This window comes from Rhea americana, unplaced genomic scaffold (genome assembly GCF_003343005.1).
Source record: "Rhea americana isolate MKP2758 unplaced genomic scaffold, rheAme1 scaffold_147, whole genome shotgun sequence".
NCBI lineage: Eukaryota > Metazoa > Chordata > Aves > Rheiformes > Rheidae > Rhea > Rhea americana.
Window position 1 is genome coordinate 1,139,307 of NW_028185561.1, and position 18,383 is coordinate 1,157,689.

An 18,383-nucleotide genomic window follows, 5' to 3' on the forward strand; every position below is an offset into this window, starting at 1 on the left:
AGTCCAGGCACAGTGTGGGCAAAAAACCCTAAATTCCTTGTTCCTGCAAGGAATTTGGATCCATTAAATCCTGAAAAAAACACCTGAGAAAGTGCTAGAGCTATCAGCAAGTTTGCAGAACCTATAAAGGCGTCCTGTATCTGGAGGGGGTGTGGTAGTGAGGCAGACGATGCCAGCCTAAGTATTTTGCTACGTGTGTCTTTTTAGAAGAGATTCTGAAAAACTGATTTCATCAGTAGTGAAAAGAGGTATCAGCCACTGATGAAAAAGAACTGAAAGGGAAAAAATGGGTTTCAACAGTCCGTGAAGATTTAGGATGCCCACTTGATTCAGAGAGAGCTGCAGGGGGATGAACAAGGGCCCTGAAGTTTCCCTCTTACAAAGTTCTGGGAATGAGAACCAAATCCTTCCCTCCTTAGGCAGTGACAGCATTGACTAACTCAAGGATACCAAAGGTGATGCTATATATGACTTTGAGAAGCCAGAGATAGCTTACAAGGAAGAGATCTGCTGGATCTAGGACTCTGAGTGCCTCAGCACTAACTGAAATTGTCTATAAGTCAACTAGTTGCTTTTGAGGTGAAAAACCATACTGTTACTGATTTTTTCTTCAGAAAAAGTGTGAAATAGATAACCCTCAATGATGCACATTTGCTATTTACAGGCCAGCTTTTCCACAAGCCAAATAAATTTTAAAAGTCAGGTAGCAGTAATCTCTATATTGTGCTCAAAGAGACATTTAAAATAGATATTTATATTGCAGGCACACAGAGTACATGAGCTTCAAATACTTACAGCTAAGGAACTGAAAGAATACAAGTATTAAGAAATGTGTACTGGTTTGAACCCAGACCCTCTTTATACTCTTGGCACACAGAAATACACAAAGTAAAAGTACACTCTTAATATACTGACATCACTGACTAAAGCTGTCCCAGGCTCCTGAGGATCWGATGCTCAGCTATCAGAAATCCACACAGACAGAGAAAAAAATACGTAGAGAAGAGTCATCCAAATCCTTTAGAAGATACTGCTTTATGTATCGTCTCTTTAAAAGCAATCAACGAGGAGCTAATTTAGTGTGTCTGCAGAAAACTTCAGCAATTCTATATCTTCTGTTATTTTTAGAAAATTGGCAAGTATAAGCTTCTAGCAATAAAACTGGTCTGAAGAGCAGGGCTTCTGCATCCCCATGCCTCCAGGCTACAGAGAATCTGCTGTGGCAGAGGCACTTTTTTTTTTTTTTTTTTTTTTTTTTTTAATAATTATAACTAGAGAGAACTGGAATCTAATTAGAGTTAAGCGAGCTGATTCTTAGCATTACACCCCATTTACTAAACCTCCTTGTATTTCTCTGCAAAACAGAAAGGCACTGTAGAAAGAAACATTAAGCCAAAGCTAGAAGCAAGAAGCCTGACAACTTTCAGACTAAAGATTGTTAAAAATATGCACTCATAACCAAGTTAATAAACCCAGTGAAACTTGTGGGCACCCAGCACCTCACAGCAAATGCACAACATAAATGAGCATACATTGACAATCTGATTTTTGTAACGGATTTTGTTTGCTAAAGAAAAATACAACAATCTAATCAAACTGGAGCTTGGAAGCCATGAGAAAGTAAGCGTACTCCTTAAAAGTTGCTTAAGAATATAGCAATCGCACTGTGGAAAAGATATTACGCATGTTTCCAGTCATTATATGCACACACCGCTGTTTTAAAATACATGAGAGACATGTATTTTCTACAAATCTAAAGCTCATTAAGATTCTTAAACATGCCTCAAGTGACTCTACAAAATCATCTGCTTAAAATACATCAACTGGGTGTTGAAAGTTGGGTTTGCATAAGTTGCTTATACACTGGATCTTCTGAGTTTGATAAACGATTATGTTCTTTAATACAACGTAACCTTTTGTAAAATTTAAGAATATATTTTAAAGATAGAAAGACCCTCATGGATTCATTTTTTAAAGTAGATCTATCTGAGCAGTTCAAAAGCAAGTGACACAAGGACTAAAAAAAAGAGTTTGTTACATGCTTTTGATTAAGAGTTTTCCCTTCCATCATCGGAAATAGAGGACACCTTGTCCTTAGCCCACTTAATGTTTAGACCATACAAAGTTGTCATTTTTGCTCTTTTTATTACTTCCTCGGAGAGCTGAGATCATTTACTCTCTTCTCCCACATTTCCAAAAAAAATGGTTCCTCTGAGACATTGCTTCAGGAACAACGACACCACAATATCCAAGGAGTTAGCTTCTTCCTTTCCCAGATGAAATTAAGTCTTCCTCTGGCAAGTGCCAAATCGGCAATGGCCAAAAATGAAGAAATAAAGAAGTTAGACTGTGTTCTAAATTTCCCTTGGTACTCTACCAAACAACCCTCGTAACCTTCAGCAAAATCCCATCTTTTGGATGCCAAGCGCTTTCTTCTATTTAATGTTACCCAGCTGTGTTTGGAGGAGAGGAAGAGGAAGGCTGCATAACATCTTATTCCTCAGACCACCGATCTGGTCTCCTGAAAAAGAAAGCTGCCTCAGAAAGCAGCATTTTAAGGCCATTTCCAGCCTCTGAAGCCTGTTCTGTCCGCCAGGAGCCTGTCAGGGCACCCTGCCATCATCAGAGGAGATCCTGGGAGCTGTGTAAGCTGCCCTGCAAGCTGCTTGCTGGTGGCAGGGATATCCAAAGTTATGTGTACAAAGACTTGAATGTGGTTCTACAGCTGTGAAAATGAATCACTGAATTTATCATGAATGGGAACGCTGGGGTACTACGTATCTTCATGACCTGAAGACAGCTAGCATGGTACTGCTGCTAAGCCTATTAGCTAGCCAAATGCCCTCTCATTATGCATTAACATTTCTGAAACCTATACCTGTATCTGCTACTTTTACAAATTCTATTACCATACAGTCTTGCATTTTAAGGAGAAAGGAAAGAGAAATGAAAAGTGAATAAAACCACTACAGTAAACGTCAGTAGGGTTTGCACTGATTGTCTGCATGCAACATGTGCTGTGGTTCCTGCATCTTCTTTAAGAAGTGGATCCACAGTTAAGGTTATGATAGGCATACATGAAGGCTTTAAGTATGGCATTTCTTATGAACCATGGTTTGTACAGAACTGCTCTGAAAACAGTATTTTAAAAGTACCTCTGTTTTATTCAGCCATTTGACTCTAAAAGCATAATCATCCAGTTTTATGTGAGCACTGAGTTTGCTATCGCTGTTTGCTGCTGGCAGCGACTGTCATCACTCCTGTCAGCAGTTTGCCTGATTTGTGCTTCACGAAAGGGGGGAAAGCCATCGGCGTGAATAGCAGATCTGTTTAACCGGAACTGCTCTCGCTAATGGCATGACCTTAAATTTCACTGTGAATACTGCCTCAAGTTTTTGAAAAGCATCAAAATGCAATCCACACTGAGGTGCCACAGACTGACTGGTTCTCACGAACGTTACAAAGCAGAAACTGCTTTTTCTGCTGTCACCACGATGTGAAGGAGGGGACCAACCTTCTCTCCCTCTCCCCCAGAGCACAGGTTAAACCTAGTGTGTGTAAAACGAAATAAAGCACGTCCAATGATACTATTTTGAAAACTGATTCTATTTTCCTTCCCCAAAACCTGGAAAAATAACCACAACAAGTTTAACAGAGGAGGAGACTTTTCTAAAGAAGTGTAAGCTGCTGTGAAAACAAACACTAGTTTCCTAGGATCAACGGTTTCCTAGGAAGGTGGAAGCCTTTTCCAAAGTCTTGGGAAAAAAAAAGATCTTAGATGTGAAATTTCAAAGAGCACTATTCATTATCAAGTCTTTGTATTCTGTCTAAGTTTCTTTAGCCTTACTTGTTGCTAGAAACAGCACAGCTGAGCATGAATATGTCACAGGAAATCCTAGAGACGGAGGCCTTTTTTTTGGGTTGGCCTGTTAATCTCTCTGGAGCACAGCGTCTTCCTTTAGCAGGTAGGGCAATTAAAGAAGGAGGATGGGAAAAAGCCCCAAAACACAAAGTACAGAGAATTTTTACTGAAGTTTTTTAAATTTAGACGAGCAAGAAATGCTTTATGGCTCTGAAATATTTGTCCATTATTTAAAGTTTCAAAAAAAAAAAAAAAAAAAAAACACTAACCTTGAATCAAATATTAGTATTTGCTTTATGTCATATTCCCTCCATCACCTTAAAAAGCCATTAAACAAAAAGATGGCAAAAATCTTTGCAGCATATCCTCAAATCTGAGCTCTTCTGGATTAAAAGATTAGGAAGCAGTAAAAGAAGAATTTGTGTTTTTTAATTCACAACTTAAATCATATCTTAATGTTGCCATTCTTCCATGTAATTATGCATAGAGTACCAGGTGAGAATAAAGATTGTATCTGAATTGTGTCATTTAAAATCTAGCGAGGTAAATCTGTGGGTGGCTCACATGGAAACTGCATGCAGAAATTGCATCCCTACTCTCTTAAGAGGTGCTTTCAAGGCCTGTGCACAACACAGAGCCAGTGCAACCAAATACCAGCGCGCTGTTTTGGCCTTTCCCCCTGCCTCCTTGCAGTTTTGGGGCGCCTGGTAGCGCCTGTGCCCCGGTCTCAGAGCCGAGGGCAAGGCGGGTGGCAGCCGGGCGCTCCGGAAGAGCAGAAGGACGCTCTTTCAAGAGACGGGACCTGCTGCTCCTTGGCGTAAACTGCCTTTTCGAAGCTTCGCACACGCAGAGCTAAACGCTGTGTCCSGGGAGGCAGCCCGGCGCGCAGACAAAAGAGGAGGAAAGTTTCCAGCGAAGGAGAAATTGAGCCTTCTTTAAAGATTGACCCTTTGGTGTATTTGCACAGAGCTATGCTTTAGCATGTCGTAGATTTTACATTTTATTAGGGTTTGCAACTGCTATATTTTATGAAGCGCATATAAATGGAAACTCAGCTGCAGTGAGATAGACGGCAGAACTGATTTCTTGATTTCTGCTGAATTTGTTTGCCCCAGATGGAGGCTTTCTCAGGCCAGGACAACCCTCCCAGCRTGATTAATACTGGCAAAGCATTCTCTGTCCCTTAGGGCTGCTACAGTTAGCATTTGGCAGTCCAAATGCAAATTCACTGCATAACAAAAGCTATCACTGAACAGAAATTTATCCTTGACAGAAAAAAATGGAACAGGAGAATGCACAGAGAAGCATACCAAAGTGTTCCACAGAAGTTATAAAAGCTCCAGTGGGGTATTTACCTGAAAGCATACACATTTTCCTGCAAATTTACCACTGAATAATGCCATTGGACAGGTGCTATCACGTGCACGCTTACAGTAAGAAAAATATTCTTCAGGTAACCCTAGAGAAAATATCTTAATTGGATTTTTTTTTTTTTTTTTTTTTAGTTAAAAAAATGAAAGTCTGTTTCATCTGGAAGTGTATTTCACTTCATGTTATAAAAGAGGCTTTCTACAGTCTACATTTAGTAGCAGAGTTTGAGATATATGATCTCAGTATAGGAGCTACTATRTATCATTTAATATTGCATTTCCCAAATTCTTGGTCAGAGAAGGAACTGGAAAAAAACTTCCATAATCTAAAGAAAAAAACCCACTATTTTCAAACTGATTTCAAGAACTAGAATTTCCAGACAACATTTGTAACATTTCCAATGTTAAAAAGAATTAAATGCTAAAAAGTTTTTGATAGGGAAATTCTGATTTCTAAGAACTGCACTGATTTAAAATTAACATGGTCAGAACGATTTTCAGCTAGAGTCTTCCTAATTATTCAAATGGTACAGTCTGCTAAACATTTAGCATATATTTTAAACCAAAGCATGTATGTAAGATGGAATAATAATCTTAAATTGCATGTGCTCACCATTTTTTTTTAAGGTCTGTTTCTTTAATAAAATTTTGCTGCAATTAAACAGCACAGCTGTTAAAAACAAATGACATCTAAAGTCATGACAGATACTGAAGTTATTTACATGGAGAGATTGCASTGTTTTGGAATTATTTTTGTTGGCATTGTAACACAGGTTCTGTGCCCATAATGGGRGAAAGCATTGCATCTGTGGGCACAGGGAAACAGAGCTATAATGCTAAAATAAAAACTTGCAGAATTACACTGTGTATAGAAACATATTAAATATATTGGCTTATACCACAAAAGTTTGTCATTTTCCATTGAGACAATTTTAAAGTACTAATGGGGGAAAATCAAAACAATTAGCTGGAACAACTGGCCAGGCCAGAGGCAGCAAGGCTAGAGAAAGTTTTGCCACTATTTCATATTTAGCCATGTCAGCAACGCCTAAAAAAACCTACCGCGTGCTAAGTGTTTAGAGACCCATGTAAACTAAGTGCATGGTTACGGAGATGTGGAAACTTGCCTTAAGCCACTGACGGTGCCTAAGCAGCACAAGCTGCTTCAATGGCCACACCAAAACCAAACTGGGGGTGGAAAGGCACCACCGTGACACCCTGCTCTGCCATCTCCCAAGGAGCAGAGATGCCCCGAGCAAATCCCGGCCAGGAGCCGGGCAAACAGCTGCCAGCCTGCGACAACGGCGCGAGCAGAACCGCAGGCACCGAGGCTGCCTCCGAGCATGTATYGCTGTGCGTCCCCTGCTAAGGTACCAGGCGAATGCAGTAAGGACTTCAGACGCTGCAATTCCGGATGTGCATCTAGGACTTCATCTCTAACCTCTCCTAAGAGCTCTGTGCAAGGTAGGAGCCCTGCACAGGGGATGCAACAGGTTCGTTTCTCCAACTTCCCAAACCATGGACTCCAACCCCATCTCCCCCCAGGAGGCCGATAAAGCAGGGAATATCTCCCTCTTACTAAACAGCTCTGTTTCACAACACAATTCCTGATTCATTTTCTGGGGCTGCTCCATGCCAAGGCAGGATTTTCAGAGGTGAAAAAAACATGTCGCTTCTTTTAAAAAAAATCCCAATACTGTCCTTGCGGCCTCTCACCCTAAATACTTTGAAGACAAAGAAAGTTTATTAACATAATTTAATCCAGGCATTTCTAAATGTACGAGAGCTTGGCATTACAATATTAATATTTTTTCTAGATAGGAAATTACCACCAAAAACAATGTGATTTTGGAAAATGCTGTCTAATAGKTAGCGAGAGCCAGACAAAGGCATTTATTTTGAATCCAAGGCCTCCACTGATTTGCACTTCCAAAAATCATATTCTCTATGTTCCAGAGAAAAAAGCTGAAGCAAACTGATTTGTGGTTAGAATTAAAAAAAGCAAGAATACAAGAAAAAAAAGTGAATATTCTTCTCCAATAAAGCAATATTACTACTGAGTGTAATCCTAGAAAGTCATTTCAAAACTATAAACATCTAAAAATTCTCATAATCACAGAGAGGGAAAAAAGGTACCACTCTCATCCAAAAACCATAATGCTTTTCAGACTGATAAAATAGAGTCATTTGAATATTCAAATACAGGTTTATAGAATCATAGAATCACAGAAWCAGTAAGGTTGGAAGGGACCTCTGGAGRTCATCTAGTCMAACCTCCCCACTCAGCAGGGTCACCTAGASCATGKTAGACAGGGTTGCAYYCAGGTGGGCCTTGAAGATCTCCRSAGAAGGAGACTCCACAACCTCTCYGGGCAACCTGTGCCAGTGCTCYGTCACTCCCACAGGGAAGAAATTCCCCCTCACGGTCAGGMRGAACTTCCTGTGCTTCAATTTCTGCCCATTGCCTCTTGTCCTGTCACACRGGACAACTGAAAAGAGTTTGTCCTCGTCCCCTTGACACCCTCCCTTCACRTACTTATACACATTGATAAGATGTGTATCTTACCCCCCTCAGTCTTYTTCCCAGGCTGAAGAGGCCCAGCTCTCGCAGCCTTTCCTTATAGGGGAGATGCTCCAGCCCTCTGATCATCTTYGTAGCCCTMYGSTGGCCTCTCTCCAGTAGCTCCATGTCTCTCTTGTAGTGGGGAGCCCAGAAYTGGAAACAGTACTTGAGACAGGGCCTCCTCAGGGCTGAGTAGAGGGCTTTTTCTGAAAACGATGCTCATGTGGGAAACTTTATAGAAGAATGCTCACGTGGGAAGCTTTACAGAAGTTGCTCAGAATCCCATTTTCCCTTGTTCTGAATTCTTTGAGTGCAGAAATGGGCTATAGAGAAAGTTACAGCTCTCTTTCCAAAGTCAAGGGTGTGGCCCCTGCTGGAGACAAAAACTGTTGCAGAAATTGTCAAATATATCTACAGGTTACCCTTCATGGACAATCTCCAGTGATTTTACACTATCAATGCTTTGGTGGACACTTTCTCTCCAAATGCTCTGCAATGACATCAATAGGGGCATGCAGACACCCTGCAAATAGTCGGAGCCAACAGGAGGCAACTGGAATTGTCCAAGTTATTGCTTGCAATAGTTTTTTTGTCAGGTCAGTTCCTCAGCTTGCCATATAATTTTTATATTTATAGTGTGTGGCAGAAGTCAGAATTGTAAATTAGAGGGTTTTTTAGTTTTGGAGTACTTAAAGTTTTCCAATGCATCCCTACAATATATAGGAATCATTTGTCTGAATATCCTGTGAGAATGAAAAAAGCCTCAAGCCCTTCTGTAAAACTTWTTAAAAAGTCAAACTTCTTGCTATCCTTGAAGCAGTTTTGGGCTGTCAAATATTTGGACCAAGAGGATCGATGTTTAAATTCCCACGTGAGCATTATTTTCAGAAGATAGTGGCACAGCAGGCACAACATTGTGTTTGTTTGCTTCCATTGGTCTGAAGCTGCTTGTCAGGTTTACTGCCCCGGGACAGAAAATATAACTTGCATGCTGAGAAGGCCACTCTTTCAAGTATCCTTGAAAAATCACTCCATTTCTAGAAATACAGAACCTCTAAGGATTGCTAAAGAAGTTAGGTCCATACATTGTCATTAATACTGTCAGGCTATGAGTAGTGATCCTTAAAGACCTTTAGGCTTTATAAACTTGGAATAGAAAGAAGGAGGAAACATCACTGGACCTTTTTTGACCAGTTATTTTTCCACTGCCGTGTATTAGGAGAGATGATGTCCTACAAAAAGATGCCAAGGGTGTTTATGTGGTTATGATGACAAATGGCAGAGATCAGAGCAGGCTGAGCGTCTGCTTCAGCCAGAGATCACCTGAAAGTCCCAGACATCATTTATGAAAATATCAAAAGATCCACTAACACGAATTAGGCTGCAGAAACTGAATAAATTGTGGCTGCATTTTTAAGGAAGTAGTGGCTACAAAACGCAYCTGGAGTCACTGAAGACTTTCTTAGCTTAGTGAAGCAATATTTGGTATACTTTTGCTGGAAAAGCCTCACTTCTGTTTATTTAAAACTATAATCTAGTTGACCATCTCTCTGATTTGAAGTGTGAACCTCTGTCCTGTAAGGATAGAGAATTCCCTTTAGGAGATGGGTCTCCAAACAGCTAAAGAAATTTCCAGGCGCTGCTTGGTCTGCTATATTTGTATTGAACCGCTGTAGCCAGGGCTACCCACGAACCCTGCAGCCTAACAAGCACCATGCCTGTTGCAGAGAGAAATGACATTTTATGATTAGTTTATTCCCCATCCGGGAGTTTGTCCTTCCTAATTTGTTTCAGATGCAAGAGCAAAACTCAGCCAGGCTCGCAACAGAAACGGAGTTCATGTAGCTCACAAAATCCCTAACGTTGCAAAGACAAGGGCTATTTGTATCCATGAGCCTGCCCGGGTCCCTGAAAGGCAGCAGTAGCCCAGCTCTCAAGCGKGACTCACAAATGACTTTCGAAAAACCCAAGTCCTTAATGCCTGGCTTGGAGGGGCTCTATAAGTTATTAGAAATGAAGGCAGTTAGACTGTCATATACAATATCGTCAGTGTGGAGGGTCTCCACCACCTATTAAAACACGCAGGGGCAAGAAGCAGCTGAGCACAAGGGCCTTGGTCCCCCTTCCCAGTTCTCCTGACCCTACCTCCTTGCAAGCAAGCAAGGCAGCGTCCACATTGCCCTACAGCAAGTTACTTCCCAGTAYTCTCTTTCTGTAAAAAATATGGAAGTAAGGCAGCCCAAAGAGTAGCATCAGCTGTTTCCATCCTGTTCATCTCTTTCTTTCTTGCGAGCAAAGGGACACAGTGTCCATCTACACTACGCCCTAAGGACATCCCCCTCGTTTGCAGACCCAAATTCCTCAAAGCCATTGCAGAGCACAAGGCGCACTTTTCCTCCTGCTGCTGATTTTYCTCTTCCTGATCTCTTTGGTACGCCAGTGGCCACAAACTTCAGATGGGAAAGCAAAGTCAAGGGGTAATTTCCCTCTAAAATTAAATGCAGCTCTGAGACTTCAACAGAAATTAGAAGGATATTTGACTGAGTTGTCAGTTTAAGAACTGAACYAAAGTTTGACATTTATAAAGAAATCTCTGAAGCATGGAGAAAGAGCAGAGCAGTTGCCACTGTAGCGGTAAAGAAAACTGAGGKAATTATGGTCCAGGCTTGAAATCAGACATTTGCTCAAAGATCTGAAGTTATAATTTATATGAGAAAATCATTCACACCCTTTGGTAGGGCAACTGAGACTCATTTTTCYGGCTTGTAAGCATCACTATAGAAGAAAAAGAACGTGTTACCTTGGATGTCATCATTGAAAGTGCAATACTTGTTACGGTACTTATTCAGAAGGCGGAATGCATTAGCATTAGCAAAATCCTCGAACTGAATGAGGCAGTTCATGCCATACCTAGAAGGACAAGAAACTGTATGTTTATATTAAAAATAATACATAGCTGTACACCAAAAACTTATTAACCTTTGCAGTCWCTCCTGAATAAAAGTGTAATATGACTTATACATAGAGTTATATGTTTCTTTTACATTCTGTATCTTTATAGTCATAAAAAAAAATCACTAGAAGGGATAATTAGGCTACTAATATGCCTTACTGTGTTCTAAGTTAAGAATATAAGATCAGGAAAAAGGCCTTCACCTCTTTGCAGACACCTCAATGGACATTTTCACTGAGCAATCAGCTAATGAGCAAAAAAACTTTGATTCATGTAGAAGGTAATGAAAAGTAACACCGTCAGAACGTGGATTTTATTTTAAAGTCATTGTGCAGGTCAGCAGCATGACATCACTCATAATAACCTGCTCGACCCTTCTTCTTACCGCAAAAAAAAAGCATTTAGCAGAAACACAGTTAATCTAGACAAGTGATAAAAATGTGTGTACAAATTAAAGGAAGGGGAAAACAGCTATAAATTTCAATTGTGCTCAAATTGGTTAACATATACTAAACCTTCGGGTGTATACAGAAACTAGTTTATCTAAGTTTGTTACATCTACTCTTTGACTGGACTCACAAAATCCATTTTCTAAAGCTAATGCTAAATGTTTCTTAAGTAATATGCTTAGAATCAATGTTATCATCTGTTTCAGTGCTATTAATTCACCTTGCTAATGAAATAATTCAAGACGACATGTACTATGATACTTTGAATTTTTTTGTAAATACTGTATTTTGAAAATACAAGGTGCAGTTGCATCAGATGAACCATTTGTATCATCTAGCTGAYACGATTATTAAAGTCAGTTCAACAGCCCGGGGTAGGAACTCTTGATTAAGCCTGTGCTAACAGTCTCAAAATTAATGCCAGTCATTAAATATCTTGAAAACAATTTGCTAATTTACATGCACCAGTAGCGACCACAGGATCAAAAGAGAATTAAAAGACCACAGAATTAAAAGAGATACTTGCTTATGAAAGTTTTCTCTGAGCGATTACTTGCCCGGTTTAATGTACCTGCTGCCAACTGATGCTCCACAGCTACTGCAGGCAACGGCACTTACAGGGCCTGGCTGCCTGGGCCCCACTGCACATCAAGGCTGTGCTACCAGGGAGCCAACAGCAGGACTTCTCCAGTAGAGTTAGGTGCCGACGTTGACTTCAGCAGGCATTAGGCACCTCATATACATTTAGATCATCTAAGTCAGAAACACAGCAGTGTTTTTTTTTTTTTTTTTTTTTTTTAATGTATGGAAACTCCAGACTCCTTGGCACTAGACTCTTAATTCCTCCTTTCCTAGTATATCGGTATCTAACAAAAAATGGACTTGATGTATTAATAAGGTTACTCCTAAAGGGAGAGTTAATTATAAGCAATTTAATATTCCTACTATGCATCCTCAAGTCSTTAGGAGCTTCTCATAATAATGTTTTCTCTGGATTTCTTGCTCAACGTGCCCATATGGCATTTTAAAAMACTCACTTAAAAATCACAGACATTTCTAGACAAAACTATGTAAAGATTGACTTCAAGCTCAGGGCACATCAGCAACAGAAAACAGTATAATTGGAATACTCTCAATCTCATGCAGAAAAAAATCAGCCTCCTTAAGTTGAAAATTTAGGGTTGGTACTAAAACTGCCTTCATGTTTGAATCTGGAAATACCCATCTAAAGCCTATTCCATCCTGAATTAACATTACAAGAAAAGTTACTAAAAAAAAAGTGTTTTAAACTTTAAGGGAATGTAATGATAAGTTGTATAGACTAAAAACTCATGATTCTAACTAAAAAAAAAAAATTTGCATGAGTGTTGCTATAAAAACTTACTACCTAAAGCGACTAATAGGACAAGATCTCAAAAGCACATGCCCTGTTTGTGCTAAATGACTTTATCTGTTAAGAGTACAAATCCAACAGACATAGTCAAGTAGTTTCTGTTTCATCCAGAAAAGCAATACACGTGTAGTGGGCAATTCACTATAAATACTCAACTGTGATGTTCAAATAGTTTTCCTTTAAACCATACATACTTTTGGCAAGCCATGTTAAGCAAAGCCATCAATATTAAAAAAAAAGAAAGCACAAAAAATCCTGTGACTAAATTAATTTCCATGGAAATCACATATTTACAGCCTTATTAAAATTAGCCCAAACTATTGGGATTCCACTGGCAGGAATGGTAATCCCTGCCAAAAATAAATACATCTTCAGGTTTTATGGAAAAATCTGGACTTCTTCAGCAGTGTAATGACAGAGAACTGCTTAAAAGAGAATTTGGCTGGTCAGTAATTCAGTACAGTAAATCACAACTGAGCTCAAACAGGAAAAGAAATTGGAGMTACTTTTCAATAATTAATTTTGATTTCTAACTTGATTTACTATCTGACTTGAATTTCTGTGATTCCACAAGGATCCAGGAGTTGACAGTTGGATAATAATTTGAAACTAATGAGATTAACACTCTGGAATTGTGGAACTTGGTTAGAAGAGTTTTTCTGATGTCATTAAGCCAATGTCTGTTACTTTATTTTGCTGTATATAATATTCCATTCCCTCATCTGCACCCTTGATTTTTCTCCGTTTTCTTATCCCATCACTTGTGTAGTCACCTATCAAAACTTCTTGTGAATTCTGTTAAATCAACGTCCTTGTGGAAAGCCTTCATTCTATACTGGGCACATCATTCAAACTAATTTTCTGAGCAAAATACTGTGGCTGGTTTATTTAATTAAAACRTAAAAAAACACAGACAATCTAATTTTCTGTCTCTGAGATTTTGGTACTACAGCAGAAAAACTGCTAAGCAACAGTTTTAGGTCTCTCCCCTCAGAAAAAGTCTAATTAAGTTCAGTCACTGGTTACCCATGATATTCTCAGCTGCACCCATTACTCAAAAACATTTATTTATAGGTGAGGTAACACAATCCCCACGTAGTAATGAATTGGCTGTAGAAGTGCCACACTTTGTTCTGCAAGCACTGAACACACCAAATCAGCCATGGATTTCTTCACCCTCTCTCCACTACACACTCTCTCAGGTCCATTCTTCGGTCACTTCCACATCTTATCATCACAGTCACTTGAAACAGGAACTTGCATCAAAACTTAAAATGATATTTAGAACAACAACTCATATCCACTTTCTCTTCTGCATCACTTTGCAATAACCTTCTACTCTTAGAGTTCTAAATGATGATTTTGGTTTGTGACTTCTCCATAATAATATAAATAAATATTTATATTTATTAAAGATTATAAAGATTACTGGGTTCTATAAATAATAATATAAATAAATAATAATATAAATAATATAAAAAAGGATAACTGTTTGAATTAATCCTCATGAAAACAGAAGTTTTCCTCTCTTTGCACTTCACACTGTCTTGTCATCACAAGTTTTTGGTTTGGAAATCTACCTCTTCATAGGCAGATATGGTCAACAAAACATTACTGGATGAAGTAGCAGTCTACCACTTTGTTGTTGGCCCATGTGAAGTCATCAAATTCTGTTGTGCCTTTTGAAGCACTGGAGCTCCAGTAACTATGGGGCACTGTAATATTATAATCCATATTATCTTTCAAGCATCATGGAAAGCAGAAAGCATACAACTTTTCAAGCTGTGACAATCTTAACATCTCTATACAGACCTGGTACAGATTCACTGCATTCAATTTCCTCTAATGACATAGAGTGACTCAAGGTCCAGAAGCAAGTAACTGAGATTTGCTACAAATGGTATCATCAGTTTTAAAACAACATTAAATGATTGTGGCTGACTGTTACATGGTACATGTTAAGGCAGAAAGCCCGCAGTTGAGCACCAGCTGCTCCAGGCAGGACAAGAAATAGATTACAGAAGAACATGAGGACAAGATATCCCACACAAGATACCCATCTGCTCTCAGCGGTGTGCAGCTCCTCTCAGATGGAGGGCTGACAGTATGTTTACCCTGCTACATAAGGTCTACAGTACTTCCACCTCCAAAAATGGATTGTGCTGCAGAGAGGATGCGCATCTCCCTGCAAGCATCCATCTTGCACTTCACTAGATGCAGCCTTCTACTGCTGGAGGTGACCTATATTCTCCTCTCAAAGTTCAATCAATTAACATGGTATGGACAATTCAGAGTACTCAAGTTTAACCAAACAATTAGCACGATTACATTCAAATCCAGTTACTAGCAAAACTGACACAGTGCACCACTGCACTGCACCTTCTATCACTCCAAAGAGTTATTGCTGTTCTCGGAGGGGTAAAAAAGTTCACTCTTTTCCTTCTTGACAGATTTAACTGCTACTGATTCAAAATGCCATGTAGAGTAATCTCATTTTCATTCTTAAAAGTCAGTTCTCAGTAACTTCTTGCTCTCTGGATATTGGCAGAGATCAGGACTTCAGGTCCTCTTTTTTTCCTCCTAGCTTAAAACCTGCAGTTGATTCCATAGATAATATGAGACTATTGTGCTGAACTTAACCTAAGATGTTGRTAAGGGCACAGGAACCAACGACACAACAGGCAGGGACAATCATAGCTTAGCACCACACATGCAGCTGTCAAGGCTGCATTCTTRACCCAATTTTAGTGTGGCATGTCATACTAGTTCTTAAGAAAAGGCTGAGTACTACTCAGAGATCAAGAGCAGTAATACAGTCTTCATTGGTCTTCCCCACATTGCTCTCTTCAGGGAGTCAGCACAACATCTGGAATTTGTACTTGAATGCACTGAGACAAAATCTGCTTCATTCGGTTTCATATCTGTTGGACCACGCTCAAATTTCACAGTCTACCAAAAACAGAGTCACAGGAGCAAGCAGACATTTTATATGGTAACAGTGCTGCAAACAYGAGTCACATTCAACATATTTCACCTTATCACTTGCCCAAAACAGGGACAACATTTCCCTTGCTATCACGTACTTCTGATTTAGGGATATATAGGGGATAACTGGGGAAATGGAGAAACATAGCTAACACACGTCCATATTGAAAGGTGGTAAAAATAAACCRAAGGGAGAACCTACCTAGCAGCCATTAACTGTCTTAACCAGAKCATTTGAAGAAATGAAGGATCTACCTCCAGACTACCAATACACAGAAAACAAATGCAAAGCAGGAACACATTCTCCCCAGTGGCAACCATAACAAATGCCCTACTGAATTCTTCTGGTGAATTTGTAACTATTTTCTTGCTCTGGAACAGACTTTTCTGAGAGCARTATCTTGGCTTCAGTATCATGGAAAGATTGCTGGGTTCTATCTAGCAGGCATGAGTTCTGTAGTCGTGAATTCCTCTCTTCCGCTTGTTTTGCATCTGTCCCTGTGGTAGCTGATGAAACGTGAACAGTCCCTAGAAAGCAATAATCTAGATCACTACTCTGCCTGGTAAGTCACCCACATCTTTTTGTGTACTTGGATCTTAGCCTCTTGCTGAAAGTCACACAAGAATTCTGAATCCGAACCAAACTGGACAGAAATTCAAAGCCATCTTTCCTTTCTCTGTTGTTTCTCTGTTGTGGACAAAAAATGTGGACTAGAGTGATAGCAAACATGCAACTTTATATTTGCTATCAAGTATGGAAGGCAAACACTGGACAATGGATTAAAAAGAACCAGCTCACCAGAATAATGTGTGGTTGCCAGAAAAAAACTGTTTCTAATACTACTCCTGATTCATTACATACTTTCTCTAAGTCTTAGCAGTATTCATTTAGTCTGCTCAATTTATAAAAAGATGTATATTCATCTGTGACAACATTAATCTTTCAAATAATTCTACAGGTAGCATCCTTATGTAAAAAAAAAATGGAGAAGTGTGTCCACAGTTCCAAAACCATACCAAGTATATAATGCTAGCATTTTGGCAACCATGTGCTCTTAAGAACCTCAAACAGGGAATATCCTAAAGAATCCAATGGGAGCTATAAAGGTTTGGGCATCATCTTGAATTCAAACCATATGATCAGKAAAATCCATGCTGACTTTTACAGCTAAGGAATTTTTCTGGAAATATACTTGGATCATTTGTTGTTACTGCCAGCCATTGTTTTGGAAACCTTCCTAAAGGAACAAGTGGTTGCATTTTAGGTTGTAGAGCTTCCAAAATCCTATTTGACTATTTTCTTTGTTCATGTGGGCTTGGAGCTGAAAAGCTTTCAAAACATCAGAAGTGGCTGCTGACACTCATTCCTAAGAAGGAGCAAAACCAAAATGATAGCAACACTGGAATTCTCTCCCTTCCCTCATGCGTCAGTCAGCCACGCTGCCAGCCAGAGCAATTTATAGTGCACCAGGACAATGTGGAAATCAGCTCATTTCTCTCCACTCCGTGCACTTTAAGTTTGCTAGTTTCGTTACATCTCACTGCTCAAAATAGATTTAAAGCRTGATGGTCACTACTATTATCTCCTCTTCATGCCAAGGCTTTCAAGAAAAGATACCTTCCCACTTTCCCTCCTGACAGCTGTTACGACCTGCATACCTTCTCTTCCTGCTCTCCCTCAGAATACCTTTAACTTTGTTTTGTACGGAAACTAAACTCCTGCAGTCAGATCATGAATGCATCCTAGCACATCTGCTCCCAGTACAATTTTAATTTCTTGGTTAATTTCAACCAAATATGACAGAGGGGAATAGAGATTTCCCCGAYGATCACTACCTGTTTGTCTGGTGAAAAAAGGTGGCCAAGTTGAGCAACAGTCAAGCCAGCATTGCATTCGCTCTCTAACAGATGTTACTACTCATGCCGCCTGGGTAACAGCCTGATGTGTCACAGCTGCACCAGACTGAAACCTGGTCAGGGTATAGTCAGCTCCAGCCAGTGCTATGACAAAAGCCCCCTCCCTTCCCAGAAGAGATATCATTAAATCACAGATAATTTTCTTTCTCTGCCCTGAATCAGAACAGAAAGTCAGAGACATCACATTCTTCATAGGAAGAGACKTTCAAAAGAACTTAATCTGTCAGCATCTCAGCTTGCCACATGAAAGGCTCTATTTAAACTTAAATTCTTTCCTKCAGGCAGCCATTGTTTTAATTTTCTCTAGAGAAAGCCTTTTCTTTGTTAGAAGTATTTTTCATAGCAATTTTCTGTTTCCAAACCAGTCCCTGCCCTGATGATCTCAATACATCTCTAAACCAGGAGCAGAGATAGGGAAGGGAAGACAAGACAGCACCGTTTAGCACCTGCCCTAGTACTTACAGCAGCAGACCCTTGCTTCGTTCACATCCTCCTTAAAAAAATGYAATTCCACAAAAGTCTTTCTTTAAATTACCAGTCAGACAAATACATACTAATGGCACAATAGCAGCACTGCAATTCTAAAGTGCGCAATTCTAAAAGGCATCCTAAATTCCAAACATGCAATTCTGAAATATAGGCATCAAATGATGTCAAAGTTGTTATTTTGTAGTGCAACAGCAATGCCAGAGCRTCTGTGGTGCAAGTCTGGTGCCCAGTCCTGCTTTGTGCTGGTGCTCCAACACCTCTCTGCTCACACTTCCCTCCCCAGAACAGGTTTACTTCTTCATTGCCACAGACTTGCTAACTTGGAGGTAGTGAGGAGAAAGGGCTGGAGACTGTTCAAAATCTCTCTCTCTCTCTCTCTCTCTCTTTTTTTTTTTAACCTCC

General features: G+C 39.7%; 1 protein-coding gene across 2 annotated transcripts in view; it reads right to left on the minus strand.

Annotated features, from left to right (window-relative positions):
* The window catches only part of ME1 (malic enzyme 1), a 194,956-nt gene that overhangs the window by 31,787 nt on the left and 144,786 nt on the right, over positions 1 to 18,383 (minus strand). For both annotated transcript variants that reach the window (XM_085299198.1, XM_085299197.1), the window contains one exon: positions 10,596 to 10,705. In XM_085299198.1, the coding sequence (XP_085155324.1) occupies positions 10,596 to 10,705 (110 nt within the window). The remainder of the gene's footprint in view (positions 1 to 10,595; positions 10,706 to 18,383) is intronic.